The sequence below is a fragment of the Cololabis saira genome, chromosome 16 (genome assembly GCF_033807715.1).
Source record: "Cololabis saira isolate AMF1-May2022 chromosome 16, fColSai1.1, whole genome shotgun sequence".
Taxonomy (NCBI): domain Eukaryota; kingdom Metazoa; phylum Chordata; class Actinopteri; order Beloniformes; family Belonidae; genus Cololabis; species Cololabis saira.
This window is the reverse complement of record NC_084602.1, coordinates 7,008,779-7,027,038: the sequence shown is the minus strand read 5'-3', so window position 1 is coordinate 7,027,038 and position 18,260 is coordinate 7,008,779. Positions and strand designations below refer to the sequence as shown.

General features: G+C 41.2%; 1 protein-coding gene across 1 annotated transcript in view; it reads left to right on the top strand.

Moving 5' to 3' along the window:
* gfra4a (GDNF family receptor alpha 4a) overlaps window positions 1–18,260 on the top strand; it is a 136,731-nt gene that overhangs the window by 62,027 nt on the left and 56,444 nt on the right. The window contains exon 3 of the mRNA XM_061744286.1: window positions 9,983–10,063. Within this exon, the coding sequence (XP_061600270.1) occupies window positions 9,983–10,063 (81 nt within the window). The remainder of the gene's footprint in view (window positions 1–9,982; window positions 10,064–18,260) is intronic.

The window sequence follows — 18,260 nt, the reverse complement described above, 5'->3', positions numbered from 1 at the left end:
CAATAATATGTGTGCAGACAAGGTAAAAAAAAAAAAAAAAAAACAAATCAACTGAAATATTGCAAGCCTTTTATTATTTTAATATTGCTGATTATGGCTTACAGTTTAAGATTAAGATTCCCAGAATATTCAAATTTTTTGAGATAGGATATTTGAGTTTTCTTAAGCTGTAAGCCATGATCAGCAATATTAAAATAATAAAAGGCTTGCAATATTTCAGTTGATTTGTAATGAATCCAGAATGTATGACATTTTTGCATTACAGAAAATAAAGGACTTTATCACAATATTCTAATTTTCTGAGACAGTCCTGTATATGTTCAATATCCAAACATTAGGAGCATGATGTCACCAAATCAAAAGTGACCTTCTCTTCTTGACCTGGAAAAGAGTTGAGGACTGTGGATTGACTTAAGACTTTCTGACCGCGCTGATTCCAAGCTGATTAAAGACGGAGTCCGTTATATTGCACAGCTCTCAAGTTTGAGGCTATGACTGCAATTTGCATGATAAAAGGAATGTGAGCCCTTATGGTGTTCTCTATTGGAGCTATATACTGTACCTCTTCAATAACATGCACTGTATAATGAGAAACTTACAATTCATTTGGAAATGATGTTTCTGTATCCTGGGCGATACACTGAGTGAGGACAAGTCGCTCCCAGCACATTTCCATCCACAGGCTCATCCACCGGCTTATAGTATTTGGTAAGCTGCTCTTGTTGAGCATTAAATGTCTGTTCATTATGCCGGGGAAAGGAGGCCTGAGTGCTGTTCAGATTGCTGCTGCACTTGAAAAAGCAGCAGACACACAAAAATCATGTGCAGGACACAATATGGCTCATCTTTATCTGTTAAAAGATTGGAATTCAGTGAATTGAGAATTCAAATCTTTTTGTTCCTCTGCTTTTAATGGTTTTCTCAAATTTTAGCGAGTAGGAACACATTGGGAATGTAAAAAAAAGAAAACATAAAATCTGAAAAGATTTCCACCCATTAAAAAGGATTTTTTTTTATTGATTTGTTTTAAAACTTGGTTTGATTTTCTTGAGCAAAAAGTTATCAAGCTGTTCCAGAACAACTCAAGGTTTTAACGTCATTAGCAGCGCCAGATGGTGGTTTCTGTGGTAGGAGACATCATGAGCGGGATAAACGGTCAACAGCGTGATTAAGCATTTCATATGTACATTAGCTCGTTAGAAACTGCGAGGGATCTTGTTTGTGGCGAACCTGAGGAGCTGTTCCTGTTACCTTACTGGAGGTTTGTGGAGCTGACGATGAGGAAGGAGATGTAGCTGATGTGAAAGTGAGGAGTCAAGAGTGTGGGAGTCGTCGAGGCAGATGCAGACGAGCAAACCGGGCACAGAGAGGCAGGGCTGATTTGCATATTCATAGATCCGATTATGTTAAATGAGGCAAAGACGCAGAGTTACATCTAAGCCATTTTAAGGCTTGAGGGGATTATTTTGACGGGGAAGAATATCTAAATGTGTCATTTTATTCAACAGAATTGAGTTCTTAGGTAGGGGGAGTTTAAACCAGTTTATCGAGAAGGCTTGATGATAATGGTAATAATAATAGTTTATCTTTTATCATTTTCAAATTAGTAAGTTCGTTTATGAAATACCCTATTGAGCCAAACATACTGACCGGGCTCATAGACCCAACCCCCTACATTTGAGACAAAATAATGTATAAATTGCACGAGGGCAATCTTGTCCTACCTTAATAATTACTTGTTTTGTTCTTTTTGATCCAGGTATGAGTGCTTTTCAGTAAGTTAATGGAATATTGATGAAAAAACACAAAGTCTGAGGGCAAGCTCTGGGCCAGACAGTCTCTGGGTGTTAAAAACTGTTTTGTCAATGCACATTAAAGATAAAAAAAATAAAAGGAACAATTCTTGCCCAGTGAAATTCCTTGGCGATTATATTTGCATTACTGTAACTGTAAGCTTGAATAAGGTGTGACGAGTGATTACAGTACACCTTATGAAAACAGGGATTGTGTGCTCGGTTGCCAGACGGGTACCTTTTTAAATTCTCTGAGGATTTGTCAGTTGAGCCGTTACTCAACCTACTATGCAGACATTAGTTTTTTTGCACCATGTTTTTAAAGCAATCTCATGGGGCTTGCCATCACATTGCACTACAATTTGTGACACCATTTTTCTTTTTTTGAAACTTTTGCCAGCTTTATCACCATCCTCCTACAGTTGGCATCAGCAGTTCTTGTTTCCTTATGATCTCCAAACACTCACAGATGCTGCCAACAATATGGTTATCAGAATCAGTGAGTATCTATGTCCACACACCCCACAAAACCGTGTCATTTTTATAAATAATTCTTCTTTGTTGCTATAAAAGCTATACGTTTGTTAGATGCTGCTTTGGAAATTTCTGTTTTGAGTCTCCAGGAGGAGAAGCAGCGGGACATGAGTTCCTGGACTGAGGTAGCTATGTAAGTCTAGAGCTTAAATGTTAGGCAACCTAACGGAAATAAAAATCATAGCTGCGTCCCAAATTCCATACTTCCACCCTAATGAGTATGCAAAAACAGTATGTGAGATTTTTTAGTGTGTCCGAAACATTAGTACGTACACAATAGTATGTACTATCCATACTCATTCTGGAGAAATATATTAGTATGGATTGATGGACACTAGCTAAGCAGAAACTTCCCACAATGCAATGCAGCGGTGTTTGGTTGCTAAGTGCTGGGCAGATACGTATATGTCATAAGTATAATATAATATTAAGTATAATTAAAGCTGCAAGCAGCGATGAACGGGCCCTCGCACAAACGGCCACAGTCCCCCATAAGCATATCAGAAATGACACCACCCACGACTCTCTATGTCAAACCATTCAAAAGTTATAGCAGAAAAAAGAGACAACCAATCAGAAGAAGGGGCGGGGCTAATTCAGGCCAATGAAGGTCAAGGACTCCATACAGAATCTGATGACACCACCCACGACTCTCTATGTCAAACCATTCAAAAGTTAGAGCAGAAAATCGGGACAACCAATCAGAAGAAGGGGCGGGGCTAATTTTCACCAATTATGGTCAAGGACTCAATACCGAGTCTCATGACACTACCCACAACTCTTTATGTCAAACCTTTCAAAAGTTATGGCAGAGAAAAGTATTCTAGGGGGCGCTGTTGAGTCGTTAGGCCACGCCCATGCAAACCATGAAATATCAAATTTATCGCCAGGCCTGGCTTGCATGCAAAATTTGGTGACTTTTGGAGAACTATCAAATATGGACCAATCAGATGAAGGGGGGCACGCTTTTTGGCGTCTAGCGTCGCCACGGTAACACTTTTGAAAGAGAAAAGTAATGCGCGTAGTCGCAGGATAGAGACGCACATTTTGATGTATAACACACCTGGGTGCACGTTACGGTTCGGGCCGTATTCATTGCCGAAGGAATGGCATGAATTGCGCCAAAATTACACAATTAATTCAAAATGGCTGACTTCCTGTTCGGTTTCGGCCATGGTGCCAAGAGACTTTTCTTTAAGTTGCGACATGAGACAGGTGTGTACCGATTTTCGTGCATGTACGTCAAACCGTATTGTGGGGCTTGAGGCACAAAGTTTTCCGTGGGGGCGCTGTTGAGCCATTTTGCCACACCCATTAATACAAACCATGAAATATCAAATTTATCGCCAGGCTTGCCTTGCATGCAAAATATGGTGACTTTTGGGGAACTATCAAATATGGACTAATCAGATGAAGGGGGGCGCGCTTTTTGGCGTCTAGCGTCGCCACGGTAACACTTTTGAAAGTGAAAAGTAATGCGCGTAGTCGCAGGATAGAGACGCACATTTTGATGTATAACACACCTGGATGCACGTTACGGTTCGGGCCGTATTAATTCTCGAAGGAATGGCTCATATTGCTCCAAAATTACGCGATTAATTCAGAATGTTCAAAATGGCCGACTTCCTGTTCGGTTTCGGCCATGGCGCCAAGAGACTTTTCTTTAAGTTGTGTACTGATTTTCGTTCATGTACGTCAAACCGTATTATGGGGCTTGAGGCTCAAAGTTTTTTCTGTCTGAACCAACCAGATGAAGGGTGGGCGCGCTTTTTGGCGTCTAGCGTCGCCACGGTAACACTTTTGACAGAGAAAAGTAATGCGCGTCGGCCGCTCGTTGGCGCAGTGGGTTAAGCAGCGGGCCATATACTGAGGCTACAGTCCTCCTCCTGCAGCGGTCGCGGGTTCGAATCCAGCCCGCGCACCTTTGCTGCGTGTCTTCCCCGTTCTCTCTCTCTACCCCTTTCCAGTCTGCATCTCTAATAAAGGGCCACTAGAGCCCAAAAAAACCTTTAAAAAAAAAAAAAAAGAAAAGTAATGCGCGTAGTCGCAGGATAGAGACGCACATTTTGATGTATAACACACCTGGGTGCACGTTACGGTTCGGGCCGTATTAATTCTCGAAGGAATGGCTCATATTGCTCCAAAATTACGCGATTAATTCAGAATGTTCAAAATGGCCGACTTCCTGTTCGGTTTCGGCCATGGCGCCAAGAGACTTTTCTTTAAGTTGCGACATGATACAGGTGTGTACCGATTTTCGTTCATGTACGTCAAACCGTATTATGGGGCTTGAGGCGCAAAGTTTTTTCTGTCTGAACCAACCAAATGAAGGGTGGGCGCGCTTTTTGGCGTCTAGCGTCGCCACGGTAACGCTTTTGAAAGAGAAAAGTAATGCGTGTTGTCGCAGGATGGAGACGCACATTTTTATGTATAACACACTTGGGGGCACGTTACGGTTCGGGCCGTATTAACTGCCGAAGGAATGGCATAAATTGTGCCAAAGTGACACGATTAATTCAAAATGGCTGACTTCCTGTTCGGTTTCGGCCATGTCGCCAAGAGACTTTTCTTTAAGTTGTGTACTGATACAGGTGTGTAGCGATTTTCGTGCATGTACGTCAAACCGTATTGTGGGGCTTGAGGAACAAAGTTTTCCGGGGGGCGCTGTTGAGCCATTTTGCCACGCCCATTAATGTAAACCATTAAATATCAAATTTTTCGCCAGGCCTGACTTGCATGCAAAATTTGGTGACTTTTTGGGCATGTTTAGGGGGGCAAAAAGGCCCTCCTTTCGTCAGAAGAAAAAAGAAAAAAAAAATTCCTACAGATACAATAGGGCCTTCGCACTGAAGGTGCTCGGGCCCTAATAATATTATTATATAATATTAATATTATAATATTGGTATATAATAATATTATATAATGTCATCTCGTTTGGGCTGAATAAACGGGAAAGAGCGGAGCAGTGCTACTGCGCCCCCTCCCAAGGGCAGGAAGTGCCGTGTGGCTCTGAGTAGTACCGTACGTCCGAATTAATGCATACTACGGATATTTACTCAAAAGTGTGCTGCTCCGCACCGCCCACATCCTCAAAACAGCGTTCACTTCCAACTCTTCTCATTAATGGCGAGTAGGTGTGGAACTGTTTCCCTGGAGGATCTTCGGAGCCCACCACTTGTAATTTATGTGATTAGTCAGTCATTTCCATTGCCTTGATCAACATGTAACACATTTGACTGGTGACTAAGTAATCTGTTAAGTGGCTAATAGAAGTACTGAAGGATCCAACTCAGAAATGGCAACGGAGCTTTTTTTGCTTTTTGTAGTGATTTAAAGCCACATGTTGTGTGGTGTCATAAAGCTTCTTTCAAGGTAAAATCAAGCACCTTGCACATAAAACACCGCTGCAGATAGATTATAATATTCGTATATATAATAATATTATATAATATCATCTTGTTTGGGCCAGGATAAACGGGAAAGAGTGGAGCTGCTACTGCTGCTATAACAGATACCATGGTAACAACTCCCCCTCCCAACGGCAGGAAGTGCCGTGTGGCTCTGAGTAGTACGTCCCAATTAATGCATACTACTGATATTTACTCAAAAGTGTGCCGACTTAAGTATACTTTTTGAGTACATACTGTTTAGTAGGGCATTTCGGACGCACCGCATGTCTTATTTTCAGGTCGAGATGGCATATTGGGCCAATAGAACTGTTGCTAGCTTAGCTTAGGAGAGCCAGAGAAGGTCCAAAAAGCCGCAAAGTCTTCACCCACGGTACAACTTGGCTAGTGTGACTGTACACTCGTACTCCTGTATGATGTCAGAAAATCCTGTCATGTCATTGTCATTAAAGCCCATGGTTTAAGGCTGTAGCTACAGGTTAACATGATCTAATCTGTCATTTCCTCAAAAATGATCATAACAAGTCATTGTCATGCATGCTGGCTTAAATCTGGTAAAGGAGGGATGCGCAATACACTCATTTTGTTCATATCTACTGTCATTTAAGCCTATGCAGTTTGAGGCCTACAGTTTTTCAGAAGAGTTCAACAAACTGGATTAAAATGGTGTCTGAGAGTCAAAAAACTTGAGATGACAAACTTTAGTTTCTAGTTTCAAATCAGGGGTTTGAAGTCTCTGAGTTGCACCATGAATACAAAAAGCCAGTGTCAATGGAGCTCTGACACTGTGATTTACCATTGCAACGTCAGCTAAATGGAACAGATCCTCCTACTTTTCTTTGTTAGAATTAGACCTTTTATTATAATCATATACTGTAGTCAATTTGAGCACATCCGTCTGCAGCAAAATAACATGGCTGCAGCAGAAAAGAAAAGAGAGCTGGCGTGGCAAAGGTGCACACTGAGTGAATGTGTAATTTACATATTCAGTGACTGCTATAATATGACATAAGTGACAAGTGGTGGAACGTAGGTGTATTATACCTAAGATTTACTTTTATATACCGTATTTTGCGGACCATTAGGCGTACCGCATTATAAGGCACAACATAAATGAACGGGTCTATTTTCTTACATAAGGCGCACCGGGTTATATAAAGCGAAACAAATCAGTCTGTTAAGTTGAACTTTATTCAACTTCTTCACAATAACTCAGAATATCATTCAGAGTTATTGTGACTTCAGCTGTAAATAAAACTGAAAAATACTCTCACATTTTAAATCATTCGTCTTCCACGAATCCACAAATAAAAAGTGGAGGAGGTAAGCGTCGTACTACGTCTTGTTCTCTGATTGGCTGATCGTTGCCAGCGATAGCGGACACCTGAAGTTAGTGTGAGGTTGGAACAACGTTGTATTTCAACATTTCATTATAATTGGATTATGATATAGATTTGAATATTGGGTTTTATTCTAAAAACCTAACGTTGGCTTGACGTCTAATTATAGAGAGATAACACTGACTAGAAGTTGGATGATGGTTGTCTGCAGCATAATTAGTTATCTAACGTCATCTGACGTCGCAATCCGTATCCAACCGAGGATCGACTTTAATATAACGTCCCTGTGTCAGTGGAATGGTCCGACAATCAATCAAGCGGAAAATACGCTATTTGCAATCCTGCTGGTAAAAAAGCGAAACAAACAGTTTAAAAAAGTTAAGGGTGAAGTGTAAGAATGATTTTGACAAGTAATTTGAATGTAATGGCCTCATAGTTGTCACTTGTTTTGATAACATTTTGCCCTAGCAAAGAAAACATTACTCAATGAGCTTTGGTGGTAATAGGGATGTTATTCAATCACGGTTGGAAATCATAAAAGAAAATTCCTTCACTCACAGCAGGATGCTATATAAATGAAGTTATAGAAAATCCTGGGAAATTCTCATTTAATGGCTCTTTCCCTCATTTCCACAAAACCCGCTTTCTGAAATGGTTCCCAGGATCCACTAATTAAAGGAACGGTTGGTAGGTGGGAACAGCATCAAGAAAGCATTGATCCTATGTACAGTATGTTGTGGTGAACTGTATCGAAGGCAGCAGATAGGTTTCGAAGGATAAGCACAAAGGGTTGACCCGCTGACCTGTCTCACTGTTCTGTTAGGGCTGCTGTCACGGACGGCAGAGCCATTTCAGTTTAATGGCCCTTTTTGAAACCAGATTTAAATCAAGAAGGTTTTTCTCTGTGAGGAAGTGAATGACCTTAGAAACCGCTAGTTCCATAACCTTGGGGAGGAAGAGAAACAAGTGAGACTGGTTCTAAGTTTTCAACCACAGCAGAGTTGAGTGAGGATTTTTTTTTAACAGTGGTATGATTGTAGCCTGTTTGAAGGCCGATGGAAATATGCCTGAAGCAAGAGAGGAGTTCATTATGGTCAAGACTGTTGCTATGGCTTGCAGTGGCTTGAAAGAAACTGTGTCTAGCAGGCAAGTATTAGAACTCATTGGAGTCCTGGCAATCGGTCTGGGAAGAAAAAGATGAGAGCTTTGCACTGCTGACTGGGAAAGTAAGGGAGGAGCACGAGGTATGCCTGTTATATGCCGTATGTGCAGGAGCCACGTAGTCACCAGTTGAGTCCATGACTGAGGGTGACAGGTTTGGACCAGATAGGACTCCAAATTGATCACTAATGGAAGCTACCTTTTTTTGTCCAAAAAAAAGGAAGCAAAGCTGTCAGCTGAGAGATTTGAGACAAGTGGAGTCGGAGGAGGGTTCAGCAGGGAGTTGAAGATAGAAAATAGTTTCCGTGTATCTGTGGCACAGCTGATCTTGTCATTGTAATAAGCCGTTTTGCTTTGGTGATGGTAGTAGTTCAGCAGGACTAGAGAGTCCTGTGCAACTTACAGATGGTATCAGTCAGCCGCGGGCGAAGCTGAGTGGAGTGAGTAGATTTGGTGGATAGATGACACAAACTATCCAGGCAAGAGGTCAGCATAGAGCGTAGTCTCTGTAGTACCATTGACCTCAAGCAAGGAGAACGTGGTTGGCAAGGTTGGCAATAAAAGCCAAGGCAAAGTGTGTAGGGGACAGGTTCCAGGGGGTGTTCTGGGAGGCCAACAGAAAAGCGAAAGAAGAAGTGGTCAGAGATGTGTATGGGTGCAGTTTCTTGTGAGAATCAAGTCCAGCATCTTACCACCTTTGTAAGTTGGAGGACAGCAGGCCAGTTTAAGGGTAAATGATTTTAGGAGGAAAATAAGCTCTTCAGTGTAAGGTTTGTCAAAGTATATGTTCAGGGTCACGCAGGATGAGTAACGGCAGTCTATATCTGGGATGGAAGACAGTAGAGCATCAACCTCTTCCACAAAGCCGCCAAGTGGTCTGGGTGGATGGCAAATAACAACCACAGGGACCTTGACCAGAGCCATCACCATGGTAGTATGGTGTTGTCAGGTAGCAGTGGAGTGGATTTCCTTTGTCAGAAATTAGGACACCATTTCCGCTTTCCCACCTTAAACAGTGGGATGAGTGGGAAAAAGAGTGGTTAGAGAATAGTGCAGCTGGTGTAGCAGTATTTTCAGGTATTAACCCAGTTTCTATGAGTGCCTGGAGATCAAGTTTTAAACTGACATGAGCAGCAATAAAATTAGCTTAGTTGACGCAAATTGGCAGTTCCACAAACCACCAGAGAAGGGATTTTATGCAGGTGTGGTTTGTCTTCTTGACCAGAGATTAGACAGATTTCCATGCCGTCTGGCAGGGAAATGTCTTTTGTGGTTGCCGGTGATGACAGATATTAGCTGAAAGCACATTTTGTTAGAGCTGAGGATTATGCATTATGGCGATAGGACATCTTGCGTTGCTGGTGTTCTTGCTTAGTGGTCACACCTGGTCTTAACTCAGTCAACACACCTTTTATGAATAATAGTAAGAAATTATTTTAAAATCATTGTTATGTGATAGAATCACTTTCACATAGGCAATACTACTACGACTGGTGAATCTTGAAATCATGGTATATTCTGGTTTAACTGCAATCATGTTCAACTTCAAATGCAGTGGTGGGTTAAACTCAAAATCTTCTGATATAAGTCAGCTGTACGCTAACCAACAGTGCAGTTGGCTAATTCAGTCTTTTCGGTCATTTTTTTTTTACACCGGATGTAGAGCCTCAATACGCAAATCTGCAGCTGAGAGAATTCTTTTGGAGTTGTTTCATCAAAGACTTACCTCTCTCCTCTGTGTTGGCAGGACTCAGCCTGGTGGAGAGCTACCCATACGAACCAGAGGAGAGGGGCTCCGACTACGTTCGTCTGGCGTCCATTGCTGCAGGTGACTGGCTAAGTACTGACCGTCAAAATTACCAGTCATGCACGGAAAGAAAAAGAAATGCTATAACAAGAGGGTAAACCAACAAACGGTTTCCCACCCGGTTTGCCTTGTCATACTTTATTATTTTAGTAGAGTATGCTATGCTATGGTGTGGATCTGTGGGTGTGTTTGGGGTGTGTGTGTGGGTGATGAGCCACATGGTGAGTTATAAACCTAATTTCCCTTCCTTCCGTCTAGCTTTTGAGCCTGTGGGCAAGCTACAGGGCTGGTATGTGCAGCAGTTTGCCCAAAAGGCATGGAATAATTACTTATTTACTTTATTGCAGCTTGAAACAAAAAATAGCTAGGGTGGTTGATATGGAGAAAGAGAGTGAGAAGAAAAGAAGGAAACTGTGACCTGGAAACAGCAGTAGGTAGGCACACAGGTGAGACACACGAGGTTAACAAGGAGGGCACAGGTTCAGGACATGATGAGTGACTGGGGAATCCTGGGAACTGTAGTCTAGGCCAGTGATTCTTAACCATAGGGCCGCGGCCCACACTTGGGCCGCGAGCGCCATCTAGTGGGCCGCCAAAAAAAATGCAGTTTTGTACGTGTGGGCCGCGAGGGCCGCGGGACTGCATAGCAACTCCCAACCAAATGAGGAGAAGAAGACACTCAGCTAGCTGTACGTGTAATAGTAAGAGAAATGGTGTGTCTTTACAGAGAAAATCCTTCATTTTGCACAGAGTAGGTTTAGATCCGCCAGGATTAGGGATCGATTAATTGGGTCTGCGCCCAGAGCGAGCGAGTGCGGCGGGATCACTTATCCCGGCGCGTGCCCGCGGCCGGGGAGGTCGGCTGAGGCTGCCGCTCGGGCGGTGGGCTCCGTCGTTACTGCTGAAAGATGGTAGATGTAGATGCGTGGGCTGTCGTGTCTGCTGGACTGGACTGTTCGGGCTTTCGAAAAAGCATCGGAAAGTAACTGCTGCAGCGCGACCAGAGAGCTGCGGTGCGGGCTGTGCCCGTCGCAGCTGATCAGGCTCGGATGAACCCGACACACTGAGTCCTGCCAACTTATTAATGTAAATAACTTAAAGTAAAATCAAACTAAGTTTTGTCCTCGCTCTATTTTTAAATATGCAACCCGGAATGGACAAATTCATCCTGTTCAGTCTTCCCACTGGGACAAAACCAGTGTCTCATACGTTCAGAGACCGTGGCGTTCAAAGTGCGAAAGTGAAACGCCACTGAAACAAAACACAAAGTTTTTCATCAAACATATCCACTCAAGTCTGAACTGAAGTCACAGAAAAATAAGCTGAGCATCTTAAAACACCCATGTTTGGGTCCAGATACAGCTGTGAAGCAGCTTTCTCCACAGTGAACATAATTAAAACTAAATATCGTTTCAGGCTCATCAATGAGCACCTCCACATGCATATGAGAACCTGAACCTGAACCTTAAATTGTTAAGATGTGTTTATATTAATTTATTATAAAAATGTGTTGAGACAATTAACAAAGAAAAGGGGAAATTCAAACTGCTGGTAGAGAAATAAAATAAGATAGCATTTGAAAAATAAAATAAAATCTACTTTATTTTTAAGAAAAAAATATGTTTAATTCAAGTTAAACATGTTAATTGGCAAATATGTACTTTTTTTAATATAACAGTCAGATGCAGATGTTGATACAACTATGAGGCTACTTGAATATATATACACACACACACACATATATATATATATATATATATATATATATATATATATATATATATATATATATATATATATATATTATGATGTTCTGGACCTTCGCTTGAGTAAATTTTCTCTAAATGGACCTCTTAAAGTTGAATACCCCTGCTATACAGTGTTTATATTTAATGGGCCCCGGGCCACTCTGTACTGAAAAAATTGGGCCCCAAGGTCAGAAAGGTTAAGAACCCCTGGTCTAGGCCGCTGATCCGTATAGTGGGGAATCTGGGGAGAGGAGAAGGAGGAGGCATGACAGAAACTGAGGCCACGTTTCCACATAGTATTTACAAAAACGGATATTTCCCCCTCTACGTTTTGAAAAATACCATCATTTACACGAACCCGGATAAATACGCTGTTAAGGGTTGGTATGAGCAGCCAAACCTACAGAGAAGCAAAAAGCCATGCTAACTAATCGGAATCCTGGAAAAAAACATCAACAAATGACACTAGTAACTTCCAGTTACTTCCAAGATGAACGAGAGTCTTTCGTTTGGAGTGACAGAGAAGTGGAGTTACTTTTAAATGACGTTAGAATATAAATCAAGTAGAATACAAGAAAATATTGACGGTAGCCAAAAAAATTGTAAACACAGGTCGCACAGATAACACTGCTGACGTTTCTGTCTCATAATGTGACGTTTTGAAGCCTAAATCTCAAACTTAAACTCAAACTTTATTTATTTATATAGCACCATTCATACATTAGGAATGCAACACATGGTGCTTTACAAGAAGAATAAAATAACAATCAAAAACAGAATTTAAAACATCCCATACGACCACACCCCCCACGCGCACGCACACACTCACTCACACTCATACACATGTGCACACACTCACACACATACACACACACACACACACACACACACACACACACACACAGTAAGTGGACTGGTGACATGGCTTAGCACTAACGATCCAGGTGAGGAAAACACTACCTATGGGTGGCCGTCCACACCGAGAGGCTCCACCGACCATGACCACAAGGAGCATCGCCACAGAGACCCCCCCCAACCCGGACAGACCAGGACAGACCCCACACAGAAGGTGGAGTCCCTCCCCCAGCTACCCAGGCCTGAGGGACCCCCATGACGACACCCCCATGGGCAGAGCAGGCACACCTCCCAGTGTGGATGACCCCCCTGAGGAAACACTGGAGCTAAAAACTAAAAGATAAAAAGAAAGTAAAAAATGCCTAAAGGTGTAAAATTTAAGAAAAATCTATACAAAACTTAAGATGATAAATAAATAAATAACATTAAAAAAAAATGTAAAAAATTAAAATAAAAATAAAAAAAAATAAAAATGTCCGTTTCCCTCTGTTTACAAGCAAACGTGAAGACAGAGCTTTTGCAAGTTTTCAGAAATGATTGTTTTTGGTGACTTTGAGCTTTGTTTTCATGTAAACGAACGGCCAAAACGCATGAAAACACCACCGTTTTTGCTACGTGTAAACGGGGCCTCAGTTAGTTTACTAATAGTTACAGTAGTTTTCAATAAAACTGAATTTTATTTAGATTTTCCAATGCTTGGGAAAGAGAAAAGCGCACAAATAATGAGTATTTTGTTCCTCTGCTTGAGAGGTCAGGAAGTCTTCTGCTTTAATCTCAATGGGAGCAGTTGTATTTTGGATGAGAGACTGAGACCAAATGACTTAAATTAATGAATTAATATGGAAGACAAGACGGTGTCAACACAAGTATAATCAGCATGGTCTCAAAAACAAAGGTCAATTACCGTGAGAGGCTAATTGTTCTTTTTACATAGTACTGGCTGATGAGCCACATCTGTGTTTCAGACAAGGTAGTTCACATATTTTGATACAGTCTGTAGTTCTTAGACGAGGTGTGGAGTGGAAGCTCGCAGTCTCTCAAAGTGTTTCCTTGAACAGTGTTATTTGTCATAATCATCACAGGATTTGATTTATGCTGTAATGTTAAAAATGCATTAGTGAGTTCTGCATCTTGACTGCGTCTCAAAGCATTGACTGCAAAGTATGCAGTAAGTTTCAGTAGATCAACCCTGAACTAATGCAAAAAGACATCAGTCAGCAGCTCATGCTTTATTTTAATACCACGAGGATGAGAGAGGCAAGGCATTGAAACGTCTATGATGTGTGGAGAATAGCCTCAAAGGTAAATTTAGGTTGTGTAACAGTTAAACATCCTGCTCAGCAGGAGCTGCTCTACCAAACAAAGCCTCACCAAAAAAAGCTTTGGTTTAAAGTAAACTGAAGTAAAGGCACACATCTGAGATGTTACTACTGTTTTTTCTGCAACAAAACAGATATTTTTAAGGCAGATTCTTGTGTATATCTTGGATGTCTTAAGGACTTCCTCTGGTTCTTTAATCCATCACATCTCGCTGAGGTCTTATTCAGTTTTCATGGATGTTCCCAAAACATTTTGGCAGACTGTTAAAATCAACCTTAAAAAGTCAGCAGTGTACTGTTACAGTGATATCAACTCAACGCCATCTATAACCCAAAGAAATGTTGGAAATGGATGCTACAAGAGTGACCTAGAAAATCCCGAGAACTAAACAAAAGAGGTCTTGTGACGGCCTCATTTCAAAGAGCGTGGTCATGTTTTGTGACCTTAGCCATATGCTTCTTTTGAATATGACACCACTTGTCCCAGGATCCTTTGAATTACAGCTTCTCCAGAACAGTTTTGAACTGCCTCCTCATAAATTTCTCTCCATTAACTACACAGGAGGCCACCCAGTTGACACCCATGCCATGCATCTTGACAAGCCGACTGCCAAAACAACAGAGGCATGATTAATGGGTGTTTTCCCACTCTTATAGCATCTTTCCCACAAGCAGAATAATGACCCTCCTCAAAGATACAACCAGAGCTACAACTCATCATATTTTGAGGGGTATTGAAACAGTACTTTTCACAGAAAAATGAATCGGCTAACTAAAGTCAAGCCAGTGTTAACAGCCTGCTTATGTTACATGTGCGTCCTGGGAGAAGCTTTTCAATGCGTCACTGGCCCATAGGAGTTGTACAAATTGTGTTTCCTTACAAGGATTTTCCACTTCATGCTCTGCGGTGGGAAGAAAAACATGCCATCAGTTTGGTTTTCTCTGGGTCACTGGTGTACAGTAATAAGTTTGTTGAAAGCTTAGCAACTAGGAAGTCGACTCATTGGATATAGATGATACAGTAAGTAAAGATGGCATCTAGATTTAAGTGTGTTTACATCCAGATGATTGAAAGGTGCAGCTGTAATCCTGGTCTATTACAATATTCAAATGGTTTTCTTTATAAGACTCTTAATGGGCCATTCCACTTAAACTACATTTTTTAGGATCAAAACCTTGCCTTATGAACTGTGAGCCTATCTGTAAGCATGACTTCTGTATGCAGCTGCAGACAGGACAATAGATTTCAACAACACTTGTGGAGAAATCCATCAAAATCTCCATACAATGATCAGACTAATATGGCATAATCTAATGTTCTCTCTCTCCTTTGCTTAAAATCACACTACTGTCAAAGCTTAGGGGCTATGAAAGGTAATTGTAAACATGCAAGCAGTGTGCCACTGTAATCTGTCCTAGGGTAACTAAATGGAAATGTCTAAGCACTTTAACCACCATTACTCAGCATGGAAAACCTTGTTGATGCAATTCCAGGTCTAAATTGAAAGTGCCCATTCCAGGTGCTAACAAGATCCACAGGTAGCCTACAATTGATTTCTTTTACAAATACTCCTTTCTAATTTGACATTGGATTTCTTACAAAACCTATATATATTTGCAGTGAAAACCAGCATATTCCAGAGTTCAGTTTTAAGGCTTGTTGAGAAATGTGTTGCTGATTCCGGGTTGTACAACGTCAACATATGCGTGCTCTGGGTGATGGATCTGATTACAGAATGTTGAAGTATGTAAGACACTTTGGGAGTAAAGAGTTCTAGGGTCTTTCTGAAGTAATTGGGACTTATTTATTTATTTATTTATTTATAGGATCCCCATTAGCTGATGTCGCAACATCAGCTATTCTTCCTGGGGTCCCCAATGCAATTTTAAAAGAACATACATAGTCCATACATACACACATATATCGCAGTTACGGATCACCGTAACCCCGAGTCATAATATACACTAACAGCAAACTTTCTGTCTAAAATACATTAGTGGTGAAAAAAAAAAAGGAATCATACATTCATTCCAATACCACGAAGTATAACCAACAAATACATTTCTGTAATAAATCATAGCATGTGATATATTTGTTATTCATTGAATTTTATGTAAAAAGTATTTTGCTACCTTTTTAAAACTGTATTTTGACGTAATATTTCTGATGTTATTAGGTAATGTGTTCCATCCTGTGATAGCTCTGTATATAACAGTGTGTTTTAAAAAGTTTGTTCTTGGCTTAGGTGCCAGTAAATGATCATAACATGATTGTCTGGTTGGATATTTATTGACGTTTCTAGTGAACACTATCTGAACTGCGAAATATTGTGTTTTTTTACTATTAATCAACTTCCTCATGAAAGTAAGGAGACTTAATTTTAATCTGTCTACAACCAACAGCCATGACAAATGCTGATGCATTTTTAAGATATTTGCATGCAGTGAACAATTTAAAGCAATCCTAGCTGCTTTGTTCTGTGCAATTTGAAGTTTATTAATATCTTTGGTGCCTGCAGATGACCAGATGGGACTGGGAAGCTTTTTGAGGGTAATGTAACGTCATGGGTTTTTCTCCATTTAAAATCAAACTGACTGGAATGCTAACGTGACATAACATCTTCTGGCTGTCAACTCTTGTCCTCAATGTCTCTGTGTTTTGCAGATTTTCATTTATGTATTTATTTTGTGAGTGTGTGACTAGAAGTGCTCTCTGGGCCACATTTTACTAAGATTTACTATGGATGTACTGTATACTTTTTGTACTTTTTGAACTGTACTGCTTCCTTGGATCTCCGAAGTTCACGCCCTGTGACACCCGTAGGTTTTCTGAAAAATGCTTTTGAAGCCTCCCTTTCCCTCCAGTGGATTTAACACCATCCTGCATTACTGTGTAAGAAACTCCAGAAGAAACATGTGGAGCCTCCACCACCCCCATGACTACTGACTACCCAACAAACAGACCACAGTTTGTGAGACTGAACGGTTGTGACCAGATCCAGGTGGTCAGTAACACAGGAGCACCACAGGGGACTGTACTCTCACCACTCCCCTTAAATCCTTCAGTGTTTTCAGTAAGATGTTGAATATCTTTTATAAGTCATTTGTTAGGGGAACATCAGAGCCAAGGATCTAAACAAACTGAGAAGAAAGAAGGAGCTGATTGTGCAAAGGACAACTTCCTAAAATGAAGATGATCAAGGACGACCCTGAGCATCTTCTTCACAACAGTTATTCAGCAACAGAGTGTCTTCAGTCAGAGGTTTTTTCAGATCCACTGCAACACAGACCGCTACAGGAGATCCTTCCTACCGATAGCAATAACCCTATACAATGACTCCTTGAAGAGACATAAATGATTACTGTAAAAATGAATCTCCTTTCGGGAATAAATAAAGTATTTCAGAATTTGGCAGCACGGTGGCTTGGTGGTTAGCACTGTTGCCTCACAGCAAGAAGGTCCCCAGTTAGACTCCCAGGCCCGGCAGGGTCTTTCTGTGTGGAGTTTGCATGTTCTCCCCGTGCTTGCGTGGGTTTCCTCCGGGTACTCCGGTTTCCTCCCACAGTCCAAAACATGCATGCTAGGTTAATTGGTCATTTTAAATTGCCCGTAGGTGTGAGTGTGAGTGTGTCTGGTTGTTTGTGTATCTATGTGGCCCTGAGATGGACTGGCGACCTGTCCAGGTAAACCTGCCTCTCGCCTAAAAATAGCTGGGATAGACTCCAGCAGACCCCCGTGACCCTGCAAAGGATAAAGCGGGTATAGATAATGGATGGATGGATTTCAGAATTTGAATATTAAATGAGTTCACCTCCATTTTAAGGGTTCCATGGATAAGATCACATGTGTTTTTATCACCTCTATTTTTAATCATTGAATGTGTTTTTGCCCCTCATAAAAATCCTTGACTAGGTGTTTTGCATATTGAAGGGTAGTTATGTTAAGGTGAGTGAGATATGATCACTTGAGACACACGTGGAGACGGTTATTGCCAAGTGTGAACAGACGCATGCAGAGCTCTACCTCTCGTGATGGGATCCCTCAAGATGTTACCAAGTTACCAAGTCTACCAGGTGTAAACGCCTAACAGCCATGACAAAGAGAAATGATAGAAGAGAACACAAGAGACCGCCCAAACAAGAGACCGAAAAAGAGTAGCCTAAATCATGAACAACTTAATCTTAAAAGCAAATTACACTGCCTGCGATGCAAAAAGATGTTGTAGATCCTCTGCTCAGGTTTCTGCTGTCTGAAAATATCAGATGATCCACAGCACGATTATAGTCAGCCTACAG